Here is a 26,982-nt window from a genome sequence, read left to right on the forward strand (position 1 = left end):
GTTATTAGTCATAATCTTAATTCTTAAGTGATGCCATAAAAGTTTGCTTATAAATTTTTATTTTTGTGTCGGTAGTTTTTATCAAAACATATCTGTGGGGAAATGAAAATTCGTATCATCTTGAAAAACTGGTGAAATGAGTCACCGGTAGACACTTATTAACTAATGACTTATTTATGATTCATGAATAATTTTCCTGCTTTCAAAGATATATTTTTGTGTATCAAAGGGGAATTTTAAATAATTAATAGACCTAACATTTCAAATCTGAGGAAACGGAAAATGAGCTGCGTAGTCTCTGGGGTGCTATGCCAAAAAGACTACGTCAATGATTTCTTTTTATTTGTCTTCTTCTATGCATTTAAAAAAATAAAAAAGTAGATCTTGTGCCCATGTTATGCCAGGTCTAACTTAGGTCACTATAATATTATGAACCAAACTTGCAAAGGTGTTCACTATCATCTCAATAGAGGGGGTCAATGAGGTACACGTACAGTAGGTCCTTGGGTTACATCAGAGATCTGTCCCTACCGCGCGACATAAGATGATTTTCGCCGTAAGTCAGAACCCACCTACATAAGCACCTATGTCACTCACATGGAGCACATACACAGCAATAATGAAGTGAAAAAGTAAAAAAAAAAAAAAAAAATTGAAAGAAAGATAACAATTCCTGACCTTTACTTGTGGTGAATAAATAATAAAAACCATAAAGCACATATGTATATACGTCGAAATGGCAGAACTTTTTTTTTTTTTTATAAATACATGGGAGGTGGCAACGTAACCATGAAATGATGTACGTGGAGTCCGATGTAACCCGAGGACTGCCTGTATTGACTGAAGATTATACATATACTATCTCCACCAATTTGTTTACTGAATGCCATGCGGCCTTATTTTTATACTAAGCTAAATAAATATAGGCCACTTTGGGGGGAAATGCCTTACTTCTCTGTTGAAGACCGATCTCTGGGTCGAAGTGGTGGGACTGGCGGAGGAACATGGGGAGGAGGGGCTGGGGGAGTGGCATCCTTAAAAGTGTCCGTGCCGTTGTCCGAGTGACTTTTGGAGAGGGGTCTGTAGGTCTGGGTCTTCGCAGCAGGATGGGACTGAGCACTGTAGGGCGAGTTGTACAGGCCTGTCGTGAAACACAACAGAACAAAACAAAACGGGGGCAAATGACATTTAAAAAGTGCATTAAATTCTTAGTGCCCCATAAAATATCCCATGATTTTGCCCACATTATCATGAATAAGCATAGCCATACTGCATGCATTGGGCAGGATGATCATTAGTAATTAATGTATTAATCTTTATGAAGAGATTAATTTGTTATTACTGTATTCTGTACACAAGCATTGGCGACAGTAAATCTCTGTCAATCATTTTAGAATTAGTAATCATTCAGACTAGTACTAGGAATAACTTACAGGTACTCAGCAAATTTTCTCCTGGAGAACATAAACTAATGACATAGTTAAGATTTCAGAGGAAGATTAAAAATGCTTCACAGAACTCTTTCCAAATGTCTTCTATTACTTTAAAGGCTCTGATTCATATATGATAATTGACATGTTAATTGTAATTAAACACAATACTGAGCAAGTTATGTATGTGCCGTGTAAGGCTTAAGGAAACAGAAGCCCTTAGTAAGCCTGGAGCACATCTGGGAAAAGAGACACAAATAGAACTCTGCTGGAAAATAATTGGGAACATGGTAAAGGCCAAATGCGGAAAATACACATTAGTCATGAAAGGATTTTAGAAGATGGTGGATTGGTCTGAGAAGATATCATGGAACCGAAGGCACCGGAGCGGGCCCTGAAGGGCTGGTTTGGAGGGTAGGCGAAGAGGGTAGCAGAGATGACATAGAAACCAAAACGAGGCAGAAAGAGCAAGACCCATGACAGCGGGATGGAGGGTTAGTAGAAGGGAAGAGCCTAGTTGCAGTTGCTTTGTCTACTGATTAAATGGTAAAACTCTCTCCAAAGAGCTCTGCAAGGTTATATGTGACTATTGTCTGATTGACTAATCACTAATGGATGCAAAACATTCTGAATTTCCTGCAACCTCAGTCTTTTGAGCTAAGCCTATTTTCACTTTTCTTCTCCAGAAGTTCCATGCAAATTGCCATGACAAATACAAAGAGATGATCTCCACACTTTTTTTTTGGCCTCAATTCTACTGTCTGAGTTCAGCTTCAGAGCTTGTTAAAAACAGGACAACAGGCCCCCAGTGGAGTTGCTTATGCAAAGATCCCACGTCACAAACTAGACTCAACTTAATTCCATGTAGGCCTCTCTCAGAAATAAAACCTAAAACCAGCAGGAGTCACCTGGGCAGCACTAGTTAGGCCATAGGCCTGATAGGCCCCAGCCCTCCCCTAAGGGAAGGTGACCTCAGTGACCATCCGCTTTCTCGCCTGCTCTACCTTCCTTGTCCTGCTCCCTTCTGCCTGTCAAGTCTTTCATGTTGTGCAGCTCCTCGGAGCTCCTGTCTGTCTGCTAGATGGGAGGCTCCCCAACTCGTGAATCATTGACCAAAGCCAATTAGATCTTTAAAATGCACTCAGTTGAATTTTGATTTTTTTTAACAAGCTAAGCACAGGAGGTGAGTTCGGAGTACCTGTGGCCAGGAGTAAAAATTGAGGCAACATCTAGTGGGCCTCATGTGAAAGGTGGAATATCAGGAGCAGAAAACCAAGGGCTTGTCACCTCTATGCTTTTTCTGTTCTCTTGTTTGAGTTTTGTTTTGTTACTTCTCTATTTTTCTTTGGAGACTAGTAGCAAAATCCCTAAGAGTTCAAGGGCCTGTGCACTGGCCCTTAGGTGTCCAGGAGTGGGGAACCTTTGTGGCTCTGAGCCAGGCCGGCAAGGGCACCCCTTGTGGGGCTGCTGGTGTGTACTAGTAAGGGGAGGGCAGACCCATCCACTGAGCCTGCTCTAAACGAAGAACAGACCACGGGCAGGGCTCTGGAGCCCGAGCCTGAGCAGGGACAAGAGGCCCCATGTGGGATTCCCTGGTGTGCCATTTAGGAGGAAGTCATGACAGGAAACATTTTCTAGGGGTCCTCTCACTTTAGCCTGCAACCACTAAACAAGATACCAACACACTCAAGTACAAGCAGAAATGCCCGGAATTGAAGTGGCTCTCTATGACCTGGGCAACTCTGAGTCAGAGGAATGGCCGGCAAAGTGAGATTTTAAACAACCCTTCCATGAATGGGTGCATTTTGGAGCAAAAGCATGGGCAAGGTCACAGAACACTGTGCCTGACTTGTTTGCTGTGAAGTGTATCTGAAAGATCTTACGCAATGGCGCTCCCTCTCTCCTCTGATAAAAGGAGATCTTTATCTTATTTTGTACCCTTACAGTGTGTTCTTTCAGGCTGGCCTTCACAGTTGAGTTAAACATTCCTGAAGCTGAGAATCAACTAACACGGGAACGAAGGCTGTAAAACAGGGTTAGTTCTCATATCCGAGAGAAGAGATCAATCCTTTTGTTAGGCATGCTAGGAGAAAAAAAGGGGGGGAAGCAGCCTCCCCATCGTGTAGACTGAAAACATGCGCCCACAGCGGTAAACGTGAGGCTAAAGTTCTTCCAAGCATTGCAAGGCGAAAAATACTCATTGCACGCAAGGGACACCGTCCTACCTGCGTTATATGTATAAGGAGTATTGTACATGTCTGTGTCATCATCTAGAAAACGAAACATACATATGATGGTAATGCAGATTGCGTCACCGCATCACAGCAAGACAGCAGAAATTCACAGAAACAGCAGACATTTGTTCGAAAACCAATGGACTTTGCCTAGCTCAAAATACCATAAAAATATATATTTTTTCAAATACTGTTTTTGGGACAGTCTGAAACGTATTTGCTCTTCGGCCATCCAAGGTCGGTAACTTTGCCTCACTTCCCAGCCTTCTCTTCTGAGGCCTGACTTTCCTTTAGAAAGTGCTTTAAATATTTCTGTCAACTCAGCGAGACCTACCTATGCTCACTCTCTGGATAGGGAGCAGACACGTGGACAGAGGAATAATGAGTCTGTCTAAGTGAACCACAGGCCACACTGGGGTTCAGATTGTGGACAAGGAAGGACGAAGGGAAGAGACCAGAGCAGCTGGCGCCTCCTCAAGGTCACCACCTAAGAGGCTTCTTGGCAGATGAGGGGTGAGGCAGGAGCACAGAGTCTGGGATTTGAAGGGGTGATATAAGGAGGAATGTTCACAAGAAACAAGGGAGGCCAGGAAGCTTGTTAGGGTCTTGACATTTGGGGTGAACCAACTGTGTAAACGGGGAGGATACATATACATCCTTCAACCCACAGGGACCCGATGGGAACAGAGGGCAACATGCATACCTGGCTTGTGCACCATGTGAATTTGCTTGAACATCGTCTTGTACCAGTCCTTCGGTCTGTCAACTGTCTATAAAAGAGAATGTCCAACAGTTACAAAGCTGCTTCCAGATCGATGTCGTTTCTTCATGTTTTTCTTTCTACATTTTATCTTTTTTATTAGCAAATTTATGTTCTCTGGTTGATAAAAATCAATCAACCAGTTTAGGCTGAATTGGAGCATTATACGTGCTATGGTTTTATTTTATCCTCATCAGAGTTTTGCCCAGCACTCGACAGTTAATGTTTGCACAAACATCTATAATAATAAAAATGTAATATGCTAATTAGACCGAAGCCAGGGCTGCAAGTGAAGCCGGTGCTGGCAGCCGGGTGAAGGAAGGCCTACTCTTGCATGATTTTCGTGCATCGGGTCTCTAGTATTTATTTAAAAGTCACTGAATAAGAGGTATAGGGTTATCACAGTGTTCTTCACTCCTTTTGGAGATAATTATCATTATCCTTAAAAAACTTTTTAGTGAGTGTTTTGTGTAAGACATTATTTTTAGAATTAACAAAAGAATATTTTTGACTCCCAACTGTATTCTGGTCAACTTAGGTTATCACAGTGTTCTTCACTCCTTTTGGAGATAATTATCATTATCCTTAAAAAACTTTTTAATGAGTGTTCCATTTCAGACATTATTTTTAGAATTAACAATGGAATATTTTTTGCTCGAACTGTATTCTGGTCAACTTAGGCTCAGAGAAAGAAAAATTGAATATTTTCTACTCTGAGTTACCAAAGTACCAAGTGTAGGGACACAATCCAGAGTCTAAGAGCAAGTCTAAAAATGGAGATGTTGTTTCAAAAATGTTGTTAACCTGATAATAAAACATTTACAACATTTGCTTTGCTAAATGGCAAATTCCTTGAGCACAGAAGTGCCCCCGTCTGCAGCCCAGGCTTTTGATGTGATAGAAGTGAGAAGACAATTAATGTTAGATCAACCTAGATTCCTATCTCAGATCCTTTAATTGCTGTTTCCTACCAATATGAATTTGGATAAGTTAGGTAACCTTTGAGAGCCTCGTTTTCTTCTTTTTAAAATGAAAAAATATATCCACATCATAGGATTGTTATGGGAATTGAATGAGACAATGTACATAAAAAGATCTAGAACAATGCCTACAATGCTCAATAAAAAACCATAGGGAACATCACATCTTTATAGAATAAAATAATGAATGAATCCAGATTGTTGCATGGAACTTGACCATATTGTGTACCTGTGAAAGTAGACAGACACCTTTATAATCCTAATTAAAGATTTTTCTTGGCAAGATCTTTATCTTAACTTTTTCCAGAGCTACTAGGGTAAGAGGCTCAACCATTGTGTGTACAGTGACTAAATATACCAGGCTTTCTGAGACAATTCCCTTGATATAAAATACTCCATTAGGACTGCCACAGAAATATTCTTATATTGGTTAGACCAGGGGTGGGCAAACTTTTAGAATCAAGGGTCACAATGGGTTCTTAAACTGGACCGGAGGGCTGGAACAAAAGCATGGATGGAGTGTTTGTGTGAACTAATATAAATTCAAAGTAAACATCATTACATAAAAGGGTACGGTCTTTTTTTTTTTAGTTTTATTCATTTCAAACCGGCCGGATTTGGCCCGCGGGCCATAGTTTGCCCACGGCTGGGTTAGACTCAGCTTTGGTTTCAATTTGATACCCTCATTTTTCTCTCAGAAATGTGGTAACTGCGTTTTTTCATCTGGAAATTGAGTTTTGTGCTATATCCAATTTTATTTTGGTGTCTAGGAATATGAGTCTGTAATCACCACAAGTATAGATGAACTTTAAGGGCCACTTGACTTTGTGGTGAATCACCTCTTCATTCATTCTATGCTCTTTTCAGAATGGAAAAATTGAGGGGATTGTTGATGGACTTTATGTTCAAATGGTGGTAGCTGGTGAGATGGGGTGCAGTGATGAAGTCCACCTATTACTTACTGGTTTAAATGAAGTAACTGACCAAGTGTCTTTAAGGGACATTTATTATTTTCATAAAAGATCGATTTCTCTTTCATTAAGCTTCATTTCCTTTACAGTATTCAGCAACAGAAAAGAAGACATAAGCTTGTGCAGAAATGTTTTCCAGTCACACCTGGACACGACCAATGGCAACAAGGATGCCTACTAAGTAAGTCATAGCCCTGTATATGGCAATGGATCCTGACAGACAGGACTTTTCCTGCCTGGCTGGAGGGCATGTATCGGGCAGGAGCTCAGTTCTGCCATCTGCTAGCTTTATATGGTGAGCACAGAGATGCCAGACATGCCCAGCCAGTTGGCAAAGGGGAATATGAAACTGGCCACACAAAAACTCTGTGTCCCGTTCTAAAAGAAGTCCTCTAAGCATTTCAACCTTGTCTTATAAATGCCATCGTGGAGACTGTTATGGCTAATCCTGAGACTAAGTAAACAGAGGCCTACTCAAATGTGAGGATGTTTGCTTTTGTAGGTGTCCTTCAAAATTATTTTGCATGGACACTAACTACTAGAAATCCACTATTCAGTGTTTTCAGTCACCTCAGCTGAGCATACCTGGATTTTCACATTCCTACAGTTTACAGATGATCAGAACTCTAACTAATTTAACATGCAGGGATTTCCAAGGGGAAATATGCACATTCTCTACACACCAGTATGCAGTTAGTCTAGTCGATGTTTGCTCCTTTCTACTTTGAAAATGCTCAAATGGCCCTAGCCGGTTTGGTTCAGTGGCTAGAGTGTCGGCCTGCAGACCGAAGGGTCCCAGGTTTGATTTCGGTCAAGGGCATGTACCTCTGTTGCAGGCTCTTCCCTGGTCTGGGCCCTGGTCAGGGCTAGTGCAGGAGGCAACCAAGCGACGTGCTTCTCTCACATCAATATTTCTCTCTGTCTTTCCCTCTCTCTTCCACTCTCTCTGAAAATCAGTGGGAAAATATCCTCAGGTGAGGGTTAAAAAAAAAGATTAAAAAAAGAGAAAATGCTCAAATGGTGCTGTATTTGAAGGAAAAGAAAGGAGTCTTGTATTTCACTTAACTAGCTGGCCGTAATTAGACAGTCCCATGGGACCTGAACCCTGGTGGGTTCTGTTGTTGTTGCTAAGAATGGTGGTAAAAGGCTAACACAAAGGGCCCGGGTCACATGAGAGAGGGCAGCTGGGGGAGCCACTTCCCTTCGTTCAAGTAACTCAAAGGTACATTTGTTGACTCTTGGCTTTCTAGAGTTTCTGCGTTACTTTGCACAATTCTGTTCCCTGGGTCTGTGCCGGTTTCTAGAATGAGACTACAACACGATACAGGAGGCGGCACTGCCTCTGGTGTATACATTCGCTCAGCAGAAAGTCCATGTGAAGCAACCCAGTCTGATAATCATTACAGTCTACGTGGAGGAGAAAGAAAAACAGCCCTGGATTCTTGGCCTGCAGAGGCTCAGCGATGGCCTGACTCGGCATTTATAAACACGGCTATACTTGGGGATGTGCTGGGGCAGGCTGGGAAATAGGAAATAGACCTACACCTTCTTTGTAAACTTCTAAATGGCCAAATAAGAGCACAGCTGTACATAGAAACTATATTTTATCTTTGACTTTATGGATTGAGAACTAGCATTGAGTACGGTGTATGTGTTAACGTGTGCATGTCTAGACGTGCTCATGATTCAGCAATATATAAACAATATCAAATTTTAACATTACTTGATTTTCACCATCCACATCATCTCAGTTTTTTTTTCCTTTTAAAAACGAACAAACAAGGCCTTGCTATTTAAGAAAATTACGCCTAAAGGGTTAAAAACAGAAGGCCAGGCTTTGCATGTTCATTTCTAGCATCATTTGTTGGCTTAGAAACACACCCAGAGTCTCAGATAAAAATTTTCAGAGAGAATCTATAACTATATAGAATCAGGGATCTCCGAATTTATATATATATATTGTGCCTCAGGGATCAATTACACAGAACCAATGACAGCATACCTGTCTGACACGATAGCTCCACACTATTAGGAAAAACATTTTAAGTGTAACCATTCTGAATCAGAAATCTTGAAAGGGAAACCAACAACAAAACATTGTCACCAGAAACATGTAGTCATCCTAAGATTAAGAATGTTAATCATGATCCATGAACCGTTTCTGTCCCTTAAACATGACAATCACCAGTTCCAGATTTTGAGGATTTTATAATTAGTCACATCCAGTGTTCTCAGAATCTCACGAGTATAAAACCCACAGCCACTGCTGTACAGACTTACTGCTTTGGCTTCCAATTCTAGTGCAGATGCTTGGAATAGTTAATTTTTAACTTTTCTCTCTGTATACAGAACACGTAATCCCCACATAATAAATACAGATTCAAGGAGAGAAAACCCCCACATGTGGTCTTTCGTCCAGCCGCAGTATTTTCGATCGGACCACTGCATTTTCCTGATCCCTTTCCCCTTCTTTCCTCTACCCTCTATTGTCTTCGCATCCTCTCTCCTCCAGGTTTGCATTCCAGGGAAATAGCTCTTGGCAACATCCCAGCCAGGTATGTGGGTGTTGCGGACACGTGTAGGCAGCCTGAGCTCTGCTCTCCAACCGCCCCCCAACATCACCTGCAAAGTCGCTGCTGCTCTCATCCTGGTGGTTCCCAAGTCCGCCCGCCGGTAGCACAGACCTTGTCTTCAAGTGGACTGGCTCAGCCAGCGGCTGCCTGCCTGGCTCCCAGAGCCGCTGCTACTGCGGAGCTTTGCCAGAAGGGGCTGCCCCACGCACTGAGCAATGCCCTGGCAGCCTTTAGAGACTAAAAAAAATCCAGACACTCACTCAGCATCCCCGAGAGCTCCCAGCAGGCACAGCCGAAGAGGGAAAACTCTCAAATGTGTATTTTCCTGGTTGTTTCTTTCCATGACATTAACTCCCTTCACTCCAATCATCTCACCTCCCAGCCCTCAGCCCCCAGCTCCTCACCTCCTGGTGTTAACACACATCCCTTTCAAGGAACAAACGCCTGGGCTGTCTGCAATGCACATGGGAATTCAACGCAGCAAAGCAGTCACATTTCTCAGTCCTTCCCTTTTCCTCCTATTGCCCTAACACTCCTCAGTAGAAGGTAAAACAAGACTCTTGTCATTTCACAAAATCACAAGTTTCATGATTTTTCATTAAAATGGAGAAACAGATTGTGTGATTAGCTCCCATGGACAGCCCTCTCTCCGCCACACACAGCTGAGCTGCTTGAGAACCGGCAGTCCTCATCGGATCAGACAAGGGGTGCACGGAGCCGCCCGAACCCAGCCTACCGTTCTGATGGCCGTGGGGATGCCGGACTCGTCCACCGGCCCGATCCCGGGGTAGTGCGGGGCTTTGATGACGGTCACCCTCTTCTCTTCCTCCGAGGACCTGTACAGCGGGATGGAGCTGCCCACCGTGCCGTCCAGAGACTGCGCGTGCTGGGCATACGCCTCCGTGGAGTCTGGGGAGAGAACGTGGCGACATATAATGCGTGTGATGCACGGGGAATCATAAATTAATGGGACCTCTTGCATAGTTGTGCCAAACGTGGCCTACTCTATATTTCCATCCCGATCTCTCTTAACTCAGTGACCTTAAATTTGAGCCACTGGTTGCTAACAGGGAGGTGCATATTGAGCACACCTATAACAAGACCCTCCCATTTCATGAAGAAGGGTGAGGGGAAGAACAGCCTTGGTGAGAGACCTTGTGGCCTGTGGCAGCCACCGTAACACAGCCCTTTGCATGCTCTGCCTCTTCTCATTTTTCCAGTCATCCTGTGGGGGCCGAAGCTGGGGCGAGTTGAGTCCCAGCTCAGAGTTTACATTACTATTCTTTTTGTGAAACTGCTCGCTATTTCCAACTCTCCAAACATATACTTGGCTTATGGGTAAATAAACGACTTTATTAGTATTCACTTTTATTTAAGTAGCCAAGATGGCCGTAATGTCTTTGCTTTTAGTTTAAAGTACCAAAAACCATGACTTCTGGCCCCTTGAGGATACAAATCGCCCGAAGCATATAAATAAGATGGGATTTATCCTGTCCCTATCTTCATGCCATGAATTATTAACTTTTGCTATACTTTCTCAAGAAAGGAGGGGACTTAGTGAACTAGATGTTCACTTACTCTTAGTTCAGAGATAGTTGTGAAAATCAACATTATTACCATTCACCTGGGGCAACTGATAATACAATTTCCTGTGTTCTTTGTTGTTGTTGTTGTTTACTCCCCACCCCTTTTTTTAAATAATAAATTTCAAAATTTTGGTAACCAAGAATGATTCTTTGTCACAGGTCATCAGATCTGTCGCTCAGAAAGGTCTTTTTTTATATAGATATAGAAAAGTCCTAATGTTTTAGGTTAGCAATGATATACTCACTTAAAAATTTAACTCATCATTATAAGGATAAGAAGAGATCAACTAAAATCCATTATATTATTTATAACTGCTATTACTATTATGGCTATTTTCTATTTCATTTGCAACAGAAAAGCATTTTCAATCCATTTCTGATGAAGAATGATTAACGCTGAAATAAAACTGCTTTATGTACCACTGTAGTAGTAGATAAAAGTAATCTTTTCCAGGCAGCTCCAAAGTAAGACACAATGTGATATTTGACTCAGATTTCCCATTTAATTTTAAAAAGGATTTGACTGAGCAACCATGATCTAGTATTTCTATTAAAAAAAAAACCAAACTTTTTGAGACCCTAATATGTGTAAAATTTCTGCCTGTATTAACTTTGTCTTCATTTATGGTTTATGAGATTCTATGAACTTAAATAATACAAGTCAATCTTTTATTTTATTATGCTCTTATATGCTCCACTAACTCTCATTTTTGCTGTTTTTGTCCTAAACTAAACATCAAGTTTCTCTAGGGCAGGATAGGTTTGTACATTCTCCTCAGGACCTAACTCAGCATTGGCCAACTGGAATTTGTTCAATGTTTACACAGAGAATTTCTTTCCATGTTTATAGTTTATATGTAAAATCTACTCAATGGCACTCTCTAATATAGAACCCTATGTACATTCAAGTATTTATATATATTGTTTGTTGAGGTGAAATGAAAAAATTGTGTTCATTAAGGTGAGCAATGGGGGTGAAAGAGTCAGATTTTGACAATAATTATTTGGGAAAATATTGCGGCTAGAATCATTTGTAGAGTTTTACTGCAGATGCGTCATAATACATAGCTCTGCAAAAAATCTAGATATAATGAGCTCCTATTGTAATACTACACCAGTGACTAATTAAGGGCAACATTCTGGCACAAGGACGTTCTGCTTTCTTATACTCTAAAAGGCCATCGTTATAAGAGTCACCGATCATTCCAGGAGCAGTATTAAACTTTTCTTTAACGAGTCTCCTGGCTACACGTGAGCTACAGAGGTTGTGTTGACACAGAAGCTGAGTCCACAGTGCACATGGCGAATGTTCTTGGGTAAACTAATGGCATTGTGTTCTTTCAATACACAGCAGTGTTGGGGAAACGAGGGTGCTGCTGCTATTGGGGACGACATGGGAGTTAAAGCCCTCTGCTCTCCTTTCTTGCTCCCTGTAGTTGGTTGGTGGCCAGAGGATGGGCCCCTCCTACTTTTCTGAAAGCTGTGCTGCGACCACGTGGTCCTCTGCCTTCCTCTCCGCTTCCTGCTGCCCTGGAGGCCTAGTTCAACATCATGAAACCTTTTTTCACCTTCAATTCATATGATGCTCTGAGTTAGTCTGGGTTGGTTTTATTTTTTGGTAATGTAATGTTCTCGGTTATTTTTTTATATTTCTGAAAACTAGGAAAATGTATGACCTTGTTTTCTAAGTTGTTGTAATATATTTTGCCACATAAAAATGTTTCCATCATTATATAGCAGTTTCTTCCCCAGCAAGCTTCAAGGAGTTCATGAGCCCGTGAAATTATATGCTGGAAAGTTGGTTTTTTTTTTTTTTTTTTAAATAAATGTTCAAGTCCCCATTTTGTATCTAGAGGAAAGCTCTCTCTTTAGTCTAACTTTTATTTCCCCAAAGAGCTATGTTTTGATGAAATCCTGGCATCATCCTTTAAAGCAGTGGTTCTCAACCTTCTGGCCCTTTAAATACAGTTCCTCATGTTGTGACCCAACCATAAAATTATTTTCGTTGCTACATCATAACTGTAATGTTGCTACTGTTATGAATCATAATATAAATATCTGATATGCAGGATGGTCTTAGGCGCCCCCTGTGAAAGGGTCGTTCGACCGCCAAAGGGGTCGCGACCCACAGGTGGAGAATCGCTGCTTTAAAGGGACTTGCATCCCTGATGGATGGTCTTCTGGCCTCAGTTTGAGTAGTTTACTGCTTTGGGAGGCAGTAGTTCAGTGTGTACTACTGTGTGAGGCAGCCTGTGCCCGTCGGTCTGCTTTAACTCTGAACCAGGTCTTCTTTATAGACACCAAAAGAACATTCTACAATGACAGTTTTCCCACAGAAGAACAGGGTGCCTCCACATGGATGGTATTTACCATATATGGAAATGCACCCTGTGAATGTTCTCCTGGTGATGTGAGCTCTCCCCTCCCTAATGGCCCATCTTTTTCTCTCTAACCCCCCCCCCCCACACACACCCCAAATATTGAATTGCCTTCCCCAGAGGAAGGTACAGAAGCAGTCGCTGCCTTGGAATGGCTGGGTGCCTGTTTCTTCCGAGGCTGAGTTCACGCGGTCCCTACTGCCTCCCGAGGATAGGGTCTTTAATCGTGAGCTGATGAACGTGTCTGCCTCCTTTCTAAAAGTTACTCCAATGCTTTATATTATTTTCCTCATGTGGTCTGTACTCGCTATTTTGAAATTGTCATGAAAATCATGATGATCCAGCGACTTACCGAGTGACCGGCCATGAGGCATGATGATGCTGGAATTGAGGGAGCCTGGCAGGGAGTAGGCCGAAGGGGAGAAGGGCCGCTGGTAGTAGCTCATCGGACTCACAGCACCTCCCGAGTTTCCATTCACTGTTACCTGGCTCTGAGGAAAGTGCAGACATCCCATTAAAGCATCGTTCCTTTAGATGACAATGAAAGACTTCATTCAGATGACAGGCATCAGCTGTCCAGTTTCTATTTACTCTGAAAACTGATGTCTAGAGGGACAGGGTGCACATTTTCAGTGTCTTCTCACTCTTCCCTTATTTCTGAAATCACTCTCTTATATGCCAGAGGGCGCTGGGGGTGATTAGAAAGCAGCTGACTGGTGGGCATGCCACTCTGCCAACAGAGATGCCAAAGGTACCAGTAGGAGTCAGTATAAAGTAAGCCTGGAGGGCAAGTTTGCTCTTATTGTCGAGTTAAATTGTCAGAGCACGTCACACTGCTCTGCATGGCGATTTGAAGTGAATGCTCTTTGACCAATGAAAGGGATTGGTTCTCAGACTTGGTCAGGGATACCCTCTAACCAATCAATATTTCCAGGGCAAGGTGATTATTAATATAAGGAACACAATTGTTTGGATTTATGCATCATAAATCAATCTATTCTAGGAGAGTCAAATACCTGGTAAAAGACATGCTAACCGCTGGCTTCTCCCTCCTCCGATCTCATTTAGCACTTTATGGGCCTCTGTTTGGTTTCTTGATAATGTATTGTTTTGATTGCTTTATACCTGAGTATTTTAATCCCAAAGGTATTTCAAGCTTCTTATCGGAGACGGTCATATAAGTGCTTCTTTTAAACATAGATTTTATAACACGCATCCTGGTGCTAAGAGCATAGCAGATACTCAACAGGTACATATTCTAACTGAATTGAATCAGCTGAGTTCACAGAGGCGGAGCATGCCCCTCTGTCCACACACACTGAGCACTGAGGAGGTTACATAATGCATGCCAACGACACAAAACATTGGTAAGAGCATGGAGTTAAGATGGCCTTACAGCTGAGCACACCAAACACACATATGCACAGAGATAAACAGAATTGGTGAACTTTTTCTACTTAGTTTAACACAAAATAAATAATTCTACAGGCCTGACACACAGATGCATGATTAGTTGCTTATTTCCATGATTTTTTCACTTTAAAGCAGATGTTTTTAAGTGACCTAGAATAAACCTAATTTCATGACTCTATAGCACTGCCACATCTGCCCTGACGTCAAACATTTCATTACAGTGAGGTGCTTCTTGACTACGTACTTTTCTAAGTTGTTGTGGAAATCACCCTCATATCCTAAGTGCCTGTGTCTTGAGGATCTTCTACCTGAAGGGCAGTGGGCACGCAAGTAAGTGCGAGGCACTGGCTTTGGAAGCACACCAAAGCTTCGAGCTCTTATTTACCTTGGATGAATTATTTGAGACTATTTTTCCTCCCTGCCCAAATCAAGTTTGGTTGATCTTTGAAAATATACCTTTAAAACTGTTTTTATAATTAATGTTAAAACCAGGAAAATTTCTATTTAAAACTATCATGGTACTATGTTACTAAACTTAAAGTCATTCTAAATCCTATTTTGTCTATGACAGTGCTTATTTAAAACTTCATTATAAAGTCAATTTTTTAGAAAAAAAATCCCATTTTTTTTTGCCTAGAATTATATGCCTTTCAAATTGAAGTCATTATCTACACATTATATGCAACTGAAAATCTGCGTCATAAAATTTTAAGCACTTTAACCATTCATAAATCATTTAGTAGAGACTACTTGTCACAGACATTGAAATGATAGAATATACATGGGAAATATGTATTGCTCTAAGTGGAAGATAAATTATTGATATGTGAAACAATATCTGTATTCATAAAATTTTATCCTGGAATAGCTCAGGAAAAAGAATTCCAAAAATATTATAGGGCTTAATTTCTGCAGGGTAGGTTAGGATCATTTACATCATTCAGTCCTGAAAGACAGTTTGGGTTCAGGAGATGAAGGTGTTAGTGAGGTGGAGCAAGAGGCATTAGTATGATGTAGTCAGTAATTGTACAGGCGAGAAAGAAGTACATAAACTACTCACATGAATCTCCCAGTTAAACCGTTATCTACCATGATCTAATATTGGGTTACCATTTCTGAAAAATTTTAGTTTCTCTATAATCCAATCACCATAATATTATATGTATGTCTATCTACATTTCTGAGGTGACTTCTTATTAAGGCCAATCACTGTCCAACTAATTAGCTAGAGCAGCCAGTGTGAACGTAAATCACTCTAAAATGAATGAAGAGAATGTAACTGATTTTTCGGCCCACAGTGGGTTTCTGAGGATGACTGTCATGGATTTCCTGGTAGACTACGTAGTATCAGTTTACTAATAATCAGCATCTATGGGAATAAAATGCTCCGCAGCAAAATGAGATGGCAGACAAGCAATCAGTCCTCTGGCCTTTGGAGACCTGTTTGAAAATAACGGGGTCAGAGGGAGGAAGCATAGTTCCGTGCATGGCAGCGGGGCCACTAAGGAGATGCCACCTGTAGTGTGAGAGTCAGCCATCAGGGGCTCCTGTAGGATGGCTGGGAGCACTCCCTCCCTTGGGAGGAGTCTATGGTAGGAGCCCTCGGTGCTGCCTGGGGAAGGTAGTCAGGAGCAAGGAGAGGCGTTCATGTCCACAGGGGTCCGTGTAGGTGTGAAGGCCCCAAGTCAGCAGGTGGAGGCAGGGCAAGGGGTGCTGGCCTGAAGCCTGGTTTTGGTCAAAGTATTTCGGATAAAAGGTGGCATGGAAGGGGGAATGTGGAGAGACCTGTGGAGCAGCTGGTCTGTGTGTCTGTGAAGCATTTACCTCCAGCACACTGGCAAGGAGAGGCGTTCATGTCAACAGGGGTCCATGTAGGTGTGAAGGCCCCAAGTCAGCAGGTGGAGGCAGGGCAAGGGGTGCTGGCCTGGTTTTGGTCAAAGTATTTCGGATAAAAGGTGGCATGGAAGGGGGAATGTGGAGAGACCTGTGGAGCAGCTGGTCTGTGTGTCTGTGAAGCATTTACCTCCAGCACACTGGCAGTTAAGCTCTGGTTCCCAAGCTGAGTTTCAGGAAGAAATGATAAGAGGAGATATAAATGATCCAATTAAGAAAACATCTATTTGTAACGTGGAGAGAAGGCAAACCTTGGGCTTTATTTGCAAGCACTTGAAGGAAACGCATTCAGAGGATTAGGTGCTCACCACCCAGGACAGAAAAAGCACGAAAACATGAGGAAAGCGAACCCAGCAAGTGGTTCTTGGAGACAAGACCAGGTTTCATACGGCACCGCATGGTCTTTCTGGGTGGGGGCTTGAGAGTGTCGGCATAGTGGAATTTTTGTCTTCAAACATTTTAGGTTTTGTACTTGTGACAGTAAAATGCCATCAGGTTGTCTCTTGATCAAAAGAATTACTTTTCCCTTCACTAGAGAAATCTTTGTAGCATATCTCCTGCCCCCAGCCCCTTCCTGGGAAATGTCCCCGAAATATAAATCAGTTTGTTTACCATTTTATGATTAAAGATATACATCAGGACTTATCAAACTGAAAAACAACTAAAGGGAAAGGGAATTTTGTCTACTTTCCCACTCACTGAATCTCTTTCTTGATTTCACTAGGAAATACTAAAAGAATTAAACGTTGAAATGTCCTACCATGCAAATAGTGATAGCCATGTGTGACCATGACGTGAAAAAGAAAGCCAGCCACTGATGATGGTTAGAATAGAGCCTAGTTCGTTAGAAGAACTACTGTTGGTTTACCTACCAAGTCATAGGTAAAGGAGAAAGAAACTGAAGGAGAAAGAAAAGGTTGAAATCCCCCAAGGCTATGACCCAGGAGGCTCGACATGGAGGAGAGTTGTAGTAAAAGGAAGGGAGGGGTTGGTGCATTAAAGGTCTGTAGCTCTCTATTCTAACTGTGAGGGTGTCTGGCCACACATGTGTAATCCTATACAATCAAAGGATTATATAGGATTACAAATAGACTGAACAGCGGAACAACCGAACAATTGGTCACTATGACGTGCACTGACCATCAGGGGGTGTGTGCGGAACATGGTGGGATGGTGGAGCAGGTAGTGGTGTACCAGACCAAGGCGAGGTGCTGGTCAGTGTCATCGGGGCAAGCCTCTGGTGGTTACTGTAAATTCTTTGCTCCTGCACACTGCAGTCCTGCCCAGTGCTCGTACCTGCTGCCAGTGCCCAGCATTGGTCCCAATAGCCCCTAAGGGCTTCTCCACCTCCCTCTGCTCCTGAGGGGCGATTGGGGCAGCAGCCACTCCTTGTACCTGCTGCTGGTGCCAGTCCCAATCACTCTGCACTGTCAGCGGGTGCGAGCGGGGCTGGCGCTGTCAGTGTGTGGGAGCAGCGGCAGCGGGAGTGGGGCTGCTGGCAGACAGGGGACCAGAGGCCGCGGTGGAAGGGGCTGGACAGGGGTCGCAGAGGATGGGCAGAGACCTGCCCCTGTGCCCACGGTGGAGCAGGTAGTGGTGTACCAGACCAAGGCGGGGTGCTGGTCAGTGTCATCGGGGCAAGCCTCTGGTGGTTACTGAAAATTCTTTGCTCCTGCACACTGCAGTCCTGCCCAGTGCTCGTACCTGCTGCCAGTGCCCAGCATTGGTCCCAATAGCCCCTAAGGGCTTCTCCACCTCCCTCTGCTCCTGAGGGGCGATTGGGGCAGCAGCCACTCCTTGTACCTGCTGCTGGTGCCAGTCCCAATCACTCTGCACTGTCAGCGGGTGCGAGCGGGGCTGGCGCTGTCAGTGTGTGGGAGCAGCGGCAGCGGGAGTGGGGCTGCTGGCAGACAGGGGACCAGAGGCCGCGGTGGAAGGGGCTGGACAGGGGTCGCAGAGGATGGGCAGAGACCTGCCCCTGTGCCCACAGCAGGCTTGCGGCCCACAATTTCTTTCAAGGTGCACAACTTCATGTACTGGGCCCTAGTATGATGATAAGCATCAACCTTAACATGAGTGAATGAAACTCTGAAGGTATAGAGACATTCTTCCCCACCCCCCACCCCCCACACACACACCTTCAGAATAGAGGGTTTTATTGTTGTTGTTTGGTGTGGTGCCAGTGGTAAGGTAGATAACCAAAAGTACTACAGAATATTAATACAATTAAAAGGAAAAATCTAATGACTATAAATCTTATGGGATTGGCTGGCCCGCATCCTTTGGAGTATAAACATGTAGAAGGCTAAAGCACATTCTATTTAAAACCCTCATTGTTATGGGTAATATGATCAGTTGGTATAGTACTGTGTTCAGGAATGGTCTTTAACCATTTCTTTGTTTTTCCAAAGAGACTCGCTACAAAAAACCGAACTATTACACTTTTTGAATTTTTCTCTCTACCTTCTGATATGCTCACAATTTTAAGTGTGTGTGTGTGTGTGTGTGTGTGTGTGTAACAGATGAAATGCCTCCAGGTGAATCATACCACACTTAAATTTCTATAAATAAAACTCAGAAGTTCAACAGTCTATTGGTCACCCACACAAACGCTCTGAAATATTTTGAGATACAGGTGTAAATTACCTCTTAGATTAGTTGGGGCTCTTTCACATAACCCTCATGTCTACATTAAAGAGATACCCTCTTATAGGAGAGAAATACCCTCTTAGACACAGGAGGAGAGAGAATCACAATATCCATATTTCCTGGAGGAGGATGTGAGGTGAGTAGGGAAAAAGTGGAATGTGTGAAAAGGGGAAGAAGGAAGTATTTTCTCAACCTGGACTACCTTGAAGTAGGAAAAACAAATTCAAATAAAAACAGGCTTTTTTTTTTTTGAGAGGCGTGTGTGTGTGTGTGTTTTATTTTTCCTACTGAATTGTCAGCAGATAGATGACTGCAGAAAATCTCATAATTGTTTGTGTCTCCATATTTTCAAGACCATTTAAAGTTGAGGTATTTGAACATAAGCCAAAGGTCACCAACTTGTTGTGGGTTTAAGTTTCTTTTTACTGTTGCGCTGGAAGGGAGGTCAGAGCTAGAAACACCAGTTTGCTGCTGTCGGGTCTCAACAAGGGAAGGGCAGTGCTTAAGCCTCAATATACGAATGCTCTAAGAGAGAGCACCTAGTATTCAAGACCACATTGAGCCTCTTTGTCCAACGGAATTCAATCCAGAATGCTAAGGAGAACCTGTGGATAAAAGGGATCACTAAGATTAGGCTGAACCCCTTGAAGAATTAGGGAGTCAGAGAACTCAGGAAGCGTGAGCTTCATCAGTGGAAAAAGCATGTTGGGTTGGACGTCGGCATTGCAAACTCAGATGCCTGCTTTGGGCCTAGGATGGATTCAGAATGTGCAGGCCCAATGTTGGACAGAGGGGATAGGAACTGTGGTGTAATGGAGAGGGCACGGTCCTCCTGAAGCCAAAGTAAAATTAATTCAGTGGCAACCAAACAAGCTAGATGTGTAGTCATAAGCCCCCAGGCCATCACTTCGTTGAGCCAGAGATATAAAGGCAGAAGGTGAGATGAGTGAGGCACTTACCCTGGGTGCAAAATTGAATGGAATAACAAAAACTCACTGGAAAAGGGAAGAATGCAATCTTAGAAAAATGCACTCAGAACAAAATAAAAATCAGTGCCCAAAAAAAGTCATACTGAACAAAATTTAAATAATGACCAGTGCCATATCTAGCCATATTAAAGACTGAAGAAAAGGAAAGAGAAGTCTGTATCCTGGATTTTTAATGAAAGCAATCTATCTATCTATCTATCTATCTATCTATCTATCTATCTATCTAAGCCTAAGCGACCAGCCAACTGGCAGACTGGTTGACTATCCAGTAGCTATAATGTGCACTGACCACCAGCAGGCAGACACTCAATGTAGGAGCAGAAACCATAGGCATGGAAACATGGAACAGACTGATGAATCTCAGAGACAAGGGGGGGAAGGGAAAGGGCAGGAAGAGATCAACCAAAGATCTTATATGCATGCTAGAGGCCTGGTGCACAGATTCATGCACTGGTGGGGTCCCTTGGCCGGACCTGCGGGGATTGGGCTAAAACTGGCTCTCCGACATCCCCCAAGGGGTCCCAGATTGCGAGAGGGTGCAGGCCAAGCCACCGGACCCCACCGGTGCACGAATGCATGCACCAGGCCTCTGGTAATATTATAATACAATAATATTTTCAAAATCTGTATTTTCCTGATCGTATTTTCAATTGAGAGAATATCCATGTTTGATAATTTCACCATGACCAGTGATGATGTCACATATTTTTAAACTAATTTAAAATGAACTAAAATGATAATAAATTCAATTTTGGTATAAATAAAATGTTTAAACTTAAAATAATGTTCAGTTTTAATGCACTTACTTTTCTACTTTTCAATATTTTTTAAACTATTGGAATGTTCTAGAAAAAATTAACAATACCTAAAAAAATTAATTATGGGGACATGTTTTTCTTTCTGTCTCTGGTTCCAGTTGGCTTAACATGGCACTGTGCTCTGTAGTCTTAACACCCCTCTTCTAACCTCTGTAATGGCTTAGCTTGTAGGCCTCACTTCTCAAGGAACATACAGAATATGTTAAATACCCAGCAAAGGGAATTGATGGGTTTTGTTCTCCTTTTCAGTACAGTTGACAGTAATGTACTTAAGAAAATACCTAGCCCAGCTGTGGTGGCTCAGTGGTTAAGTGTCAACCAATGAACCAGGAGGTCATGGTTCGATTCCCAGTCAGAACAGGTTTTAGGCTTGATCCCTAGTGTGGGGTGTACAGGTGGAAGGCGATCAATGCTTCTCTCTCATAAGAAGTTTCTATCTCTCCCTCCCTTCCTCTTTGAAATCAATACAAATAAATTTTTTAAAAAGGAAATACCTAGGGAGGAGTGATATAAATATCAATCCTTATACTAAGGAATTATTTGTATTGTATTAGGTGTCATAATGGTATTTGCCTCATTTTTCTCTTCACCTGTTAGATATAGGTACTAACATTTTTACAAACTTAAGGATCTTATTCTGACTTTACTACCAGAATAATTGGAGTTGACAGTTGGAAACAAGTGAAATAATAAAAATTGCTGGCGCTTTGTGATGGGTACTTATAATGATAGCATTACCTATATCATTATTAAGACTTAAAGTTTCCATGGTAATTTAAAAATAAATGATTTAAGCATTTTTTGTGAAAGAAAATCTTTCCTTCCTACCCCATCTCCTTCTGTAATAAAGGACGTCTTCTCTAACAGCCCTTCTCTGGGGACAAGGAGGAGACATCCGGCAGCCACTTGTATACTTAGGTGGCTCCATTTCACCGGCCACAGCTATTGGTCGGGAGGGGGAATAACAGAACTAACCTGGGCCCGGGAGGCACTGCCTCTCCTTGGGGATTTGAATTATATGCACTGAATGCCCCAGTCGGGGAGTTTTGTGCTGCAGAACCGCAGATGCAAGTTGACACAGAGAATGTCATGGACATTCACAAGCAACTTGAAGTAATGAGAGAGCAGAGGCTGAGAGATGAGAATGAGGTCAACTCAGAAACAGGAGAGACAACGGCAACTATGGGGCATGTCAGGTGGAGAGAGAGTAGCTACTGTTCTCCAGTTCCCCGAAGGCCTGGCTGTACCACCTCCTTTCATGATTCAAGGCTGCCCTATAACCTCATAATAAAAACTATTTTTACATAAGTCTTAATAGCCTTAGAGTTTCTACCCAAGACCTGGGTGACAAGTGACCTAACATGGTCACACAGATTTGGACACATTGAGGGAGTGTGGCATCTGAATCAGGGGAGTAAATAGTTAAGAGATTTATTTTGGTGCACGTGAATCAAGACAATTTTGGTGCTAAAAGATCTGGCACGAAACACTTAAAAGTACTTAGAGTGCCCTAGCTGGTGTGGCTCAGTGGATAGAGTGTTGGCCTGTGGACTGAAGGGTCCCAGGTTTGATTCCAGCCAAAAGCACATGCCTAGGTTGCGGGCCGATCCCCAGTGGGGGGCGTGCAGGAAGCAGCCAATCAATGATTCTCTCTCATCATTGATGTTTCTACCTTTCTCTCTTTCTACCTTCCTCTCTGAAATCAATAAAAAAAATATATATATAAAGTACTTGGAGCACCGAAGTGGTTTGCAGAGTCTTAAATGATAAATGACAATAGACGATTTCTAATCAGTAGGAAGAAACTTTTAGAACATGCTTTCTGGATAAAATATCTGAATAATTACATATTTTTCAAATTAAATGAAATCACCCTAGCTGGTTTGGCTCAGGGGCTACAGTGTTGACCTGTGGACTGAAGGAAGGGTCCTGGGTTCAATTCCTGGTCAAGGACATATGCCTGGGTTGTGGGCTCGATCCTCAGTGTGGGGTGTGCAGAAGGCAGCCTATCAACGATTCTCTCTCATCATTGATGTTTCTTCCTCTCTTTCCTTCTCCCTTCCTTTCTTAAAAAAAGAAACCTAGAAATGTATTGATGGATTTCATAGGGTTATACATGGGAGGATGGTTTCTTTCTCCTTTCCCTTCCTGATTGGACACTACCAAAGCAGTAGGTTAGGCAAGAAGCCCAGCGCGAAGGGGTTAGGGTCTCTGCAGGACACCGTCAGAAGAGATTGGAAAGTGTAATGGATCACCCGGCAGTCTGAGGACTGAGCGGTCGCAGCCACTGCAGGTTTTTGTCTCTCTTGCTGAAGAGGTATCTTTGTAGTCTCTGGAGAAAGCTCAGGTAGCTGTTTGTGGCTTTCGGGATCCTGTCCTGACAGGGGAGCTATCTGAATGGAGAGAGATGCTGTGTGTTTCTCAGGCACTGGGTTAGGGGGCGGTGAGCAGGGCCTTTTGAGGAATGATGGTAGGTCAACAGGTTTGGAAAATGGTGGGGTATTAAAGGGGATGCTACTTCCTAGATCCTGGTTATGGATTAGTTTCCGTGTAGAGATTTTCCGTGTTTGAGAATCTTGCATGTAGTCCTCTTGTAGAAATGGGGTGCTACTCGTGTCAGCACTGGGTGGGGAACCTGTGCTGGAAGCTGCTGGTAGCAGGTTAGTGATTTTCTGTGTGTACGACACAGTGGTGTTAGATTCTTCGGAATACACAATGGTCTGGCTGGGGTCGCCTTCATCAGAATGCATAGCTCCCTGAAGAAGTTTTTTATTAGTCAAGTACTCTGGACTGGAAGGAACGTGTGTGTTAGTTACTAGTTGGTCTAAAATGTCACCCTTTGTGTGACTGGTTGTCAAGGGGCTACAAAAGCTTTCTGTTCTGAGTGGTGGAAGGGGTGCCTGGATTGCCAAAAAGATCCGGAGGAAGAAATAATGTTGAAAGAAAAACAGAGAGAAAGTCAAAGTTAGTCATGAAAGAAACCAGTGTTAACTCCATCCTTAAAGAGGCTACAGCAATGTCATACCTTCTTCCTATGTTATACATTTTGTTGGCTAGATTGATCAATTTTATTCCATTAAGAATGTGTTTTATTTTATTATCAAAAGCTGCCTTTGAGGGGAAAATAGTCTTTACACAGAATACATTATAAAGTTTGTCTCTATCGACATCCTGGGAAATTACCTTAAAAGTGAACATGTGTTCTCTTGCATACTTTTAGGGTTTGAAGCGCACGCACGCGCGCACACACACACACACACACACACACACACGCACAATTTAGTTACATTGTTTTGATAACTCTTTTTATGCTACAGCACAATTTTCTTTTATATAATTAACAGTTGCACAACTCACATTTATAAGTGGATAATGATTGCTGAACTCAGAACTTTGAAGTCTAAGTCATCAGCTGATAAAGTTTTATAATTCAGGAAATAACCTAAACATTATGTTAGAAACTGATCTGCTTATATCAGCTGAATGAAAAAAAGAACCTGTTTTGAACTTAAGACTTGTTTTCCATATTGTCTATACAAGTCTGACCAGTAGTACAAATACGAAAGCAAAAACACGTTAAAAATAAAACATGAATCAAAATATGCACCTGCTACTAGAAAAGTGATGCTAAAGTAGAGGGCCAACAGCCTCGCTTTAAAATAACACAATAGACAAGAGTATGCATGAGTACCTGAGTGGGCGACCTTTTTTCTTGCAGGTTTGGTCGAACGCTTCTAAAGCCTTTTGCTGCAAGAGAGGAATATGTAGCGTCTCCATTCAGTGTGTCTTGACTTTGGTCATTGTAAGATCTCCAAGCTTTTATTAAGGGAACACAAATTGGATACAGACATATCTACATTCACTTTTAACATTTTTTGAAATAAAAATAAATGTGAAATTTTCTTCAGAAATTTAATTTAATTCAATATGCATAACTGTACATGCAAGTTAACTTTACTGTGAGGCTCACAATGTGGTTATGAATATGTTAAAAAAAAAACCACACAACTCATAATGCCCTAGCCGGTGTGGCTTAGTTGGTTGAGGGTCCTCCAGTGCACCAAGAGGTCACGGGTTCGAATTCCAGGTCAAGGCACAGGCCTGGGTTGTGAGCTCAATCTCCAGGAGGGGGTGTGCAGGAGGCAGCCAATCAATGATATTTCTCTCTCTCTCTCTCTCTCTCTCTCTCTCTCTCTCTCTTTCTCTCTCTCTCCCTCTCCCTCTCCTTCTCCCCCCTAAAATAATTAAAACCCCCACATTTATTTATTTTCTTTTTTTACAAGAATATTTTTATTTTTTATTTTTATTTATTTTATTTTATTTTTTATTACAAAGGGTATTACATATGTGTCCATTTTTTCCCCCGCCCTAGACAGTCCCCTAGCCTCCCCTATTCCCCAGTGTCTTATGTCCATTGAAAACCCCCACATTTAAATAGCAAAAAAAAAAAAGCAAATGGAATGCTTATTCAGAAGAGCTTTTTGGTACCTGAGTCTGGTGACTGAGAATCACGCCCTAAAAGGAAAAGAAATGTTCAAATTACTATGAGGGTAAAGGAAAGGAACAATTTAGTAAGATCATTTGTCAAAGAACTACATGCATTTGTGGGGGGAACAATATCTCAGTTATAAAATTCTGGGTACATAAAATATACCAATGAGAAGTTTGTACATTAATTTTTTACTTCAATTAGAATATTATTCATTATGTAACCATAATTTATAATTAACACATATATAAAGCACTGATTCCCCCCTCCCCTGTGTTATGGCAACCAGTAATTTTATCTTATTATTGCCCACGCAGAATGTATGAATTTCTAAATATCAAATTAAAGCATCAAAGGGTATCTGGCTTGTACACAATAAGTGTTTCTCCAGCATTAAATCAAACCTCCGGATCCTTAGCTTCTGATGCCCTGGTATTTCCATATTCAACTCCTGTATGAGACAGCAATAAATATTTTTGTGGTTTGCTTTTTTTTTTTTATAATTTGGAGAAAGTGTAAATGTGTCTACCATATTATGTGATACTTTGAATCATTCTCTAGACTTTGAATTTTCTTCCTATTGCCACTTAAAGTCACATTCTATTCAAATATAAAAGAGCTGTTACAGTATAGTTCATTGTGTTGCAGTAAGCTGTGGGAAACAAATTTCAGTGCTAAGGAATTGCTTTGATAATGCAGGAGGGAAGTGGCTCAATGACATGTACTATTAGTTCTACTGGACTCACACATTCAAGAATCTTCTATAACTTATGGACATTGGAGGTAACTGATTTGTGTTGCTTGGTTCTATTATATCACTCAGCCAACGTCACCTGGAACCATAAGCCTTAACTTCGAGAAGGACTTTAGGGGTCATCCAGCTTCACCTCTGTCCTGGTCCTGGATCCCTTCTATATGTCCCCCGAGACCATTATTAAATTGCTGTTATTTCAATGCCTAGTAGAACATGAATGTTACGTGTAAAAAGGACTCTTTGTTTTCTTTTTAATGCTTAGGAAATGGCTATTTTGAAATCTAAACACATGAATTAGGAATGATAAAAATTTGTTGAGAAATGCGAGAGTTTGAATTGAGATAAAATATTTGATGTAGATTCTTTCCAAATCAAAGGAAGAGAAATAAATGAGCCAGCACAGAGTATGTTAGAATGACTCCAGCTCAAATGTGGAAGAGAAGACTAACAAATCTTCATTTTTTAAAAAGAATATTTGCTAATTTAGTATGGATCGTAACTCCAGTAAATTCCAAATCAGGGTGATAAATGGGGACTGTACAGTGAAAATAACTTCGAGGAGTTACATATGAAATACTTACTAGACTATCTCTAGGATTTGATGGGAGCAGAAATGATTGAACTTCTTAATCACTTAAATGATAATGATGTCTCTATAAAGAAAACGGTGTAACACACAGAGCAGCAATTAGAATTCTGCTGTGGGCACTCAGGGAGGGAGATTTAATAACCACCTGGTTACCACACACTGTTTGTGGATATGGAACAAGTTTTGGGACTTGAAGAAATGGCAATGGAAAGACGAGCAGTATGGATAATAATAATAATAATAATCATCTGTATTATAATTATGTGCTTGAGAATAGGGATTTCACTTTCCTCTGGTTTGATAGAACTGGGCTTTTATAAAGAAGGGTGTGTGGGTATGTATTGGGGATGGAGGTTATAGGAGCCTGATGCTTGGAGGTGCAAGAGGTACAGGCCTGGTGAGGAAGAGGAGGGCATATTGAGAAGATTTGAAGGACACTTTGAAATAAACTTCCTCTAACTGATAGTTTGTAGAGG

At 41.9% G+C, this 26,982-nt stretch overlaps 1 protein-coding gene across 22 annotated transcripts in view; it reads right to left on the reverse strand.

Annotated features, from left to right (window-relative positions):
• SORBS2 (sorbin and SH3 domain containing 2) overlaps window positions 1–26,982 on the reverse strand; it is a 312,941-nt gene that overhangs the window by 59,209 nt on the left and 226,750 nt on the right. For 13 of the 22 annotated variants that reach the window (XM_006772685.2, XM_006772687.2, XM_006772694.2 and 10 more), the window contains 7 exons: window positions 25,163–25,189; window positions 24,366–24,490; window positions 13,265–13,403; window positions 9,685–9,857; window positions 4,368–4,434; window positions 3,656–3,700; window positions 952–1,141 (listed from right to left, as the gene is read on the reverse strand). In XM_006772685.2, the coding sequence (XP_006772748.1) occupies window positions 952–1,141; window positions 3,656–3,700; window positions 4,368–4,434; window positions 9,685–9,857; window positions 13,265–13,403; window positions 24,366–24,490; window positions 25,163–25,189 (766 nt within the window). Of the gene's footprint in view, window positions 1–951; window positions 1,142–3,655; window positions 3,701–4,367; window positions 4,435–8,997; window positions 9,098–9,684; window positions 9,858–13,264; window positions 13,404–21,921; window positions 21,925–22,929; window positions 23,575–24,365; window positions 24,491–25,162; window positions 25,190–26,982 lie in introns of those variants that run through there. The other 9 variants (XM_015569782.1, XM_015569787.1, XM_015569796.1 and 6 more) reach the window with 4 other exon arrangements.

The sequence above is a fragment of the Myotis davidii genome, unplaced genomic scaffold, assembly GCF_000327345.1.
Source record: "Myotis davidii unplaced genomic scaffold, ASM32734v1 scaffold184, whole genome shotgun sequence".
In the NCBI taxonomy this organism is placed as follows: Eukaryota; Metazoa; Chordata; class Mammalia; order Chiroptera; family Vespertilionidae; genus Myotis; species Myotis davidii.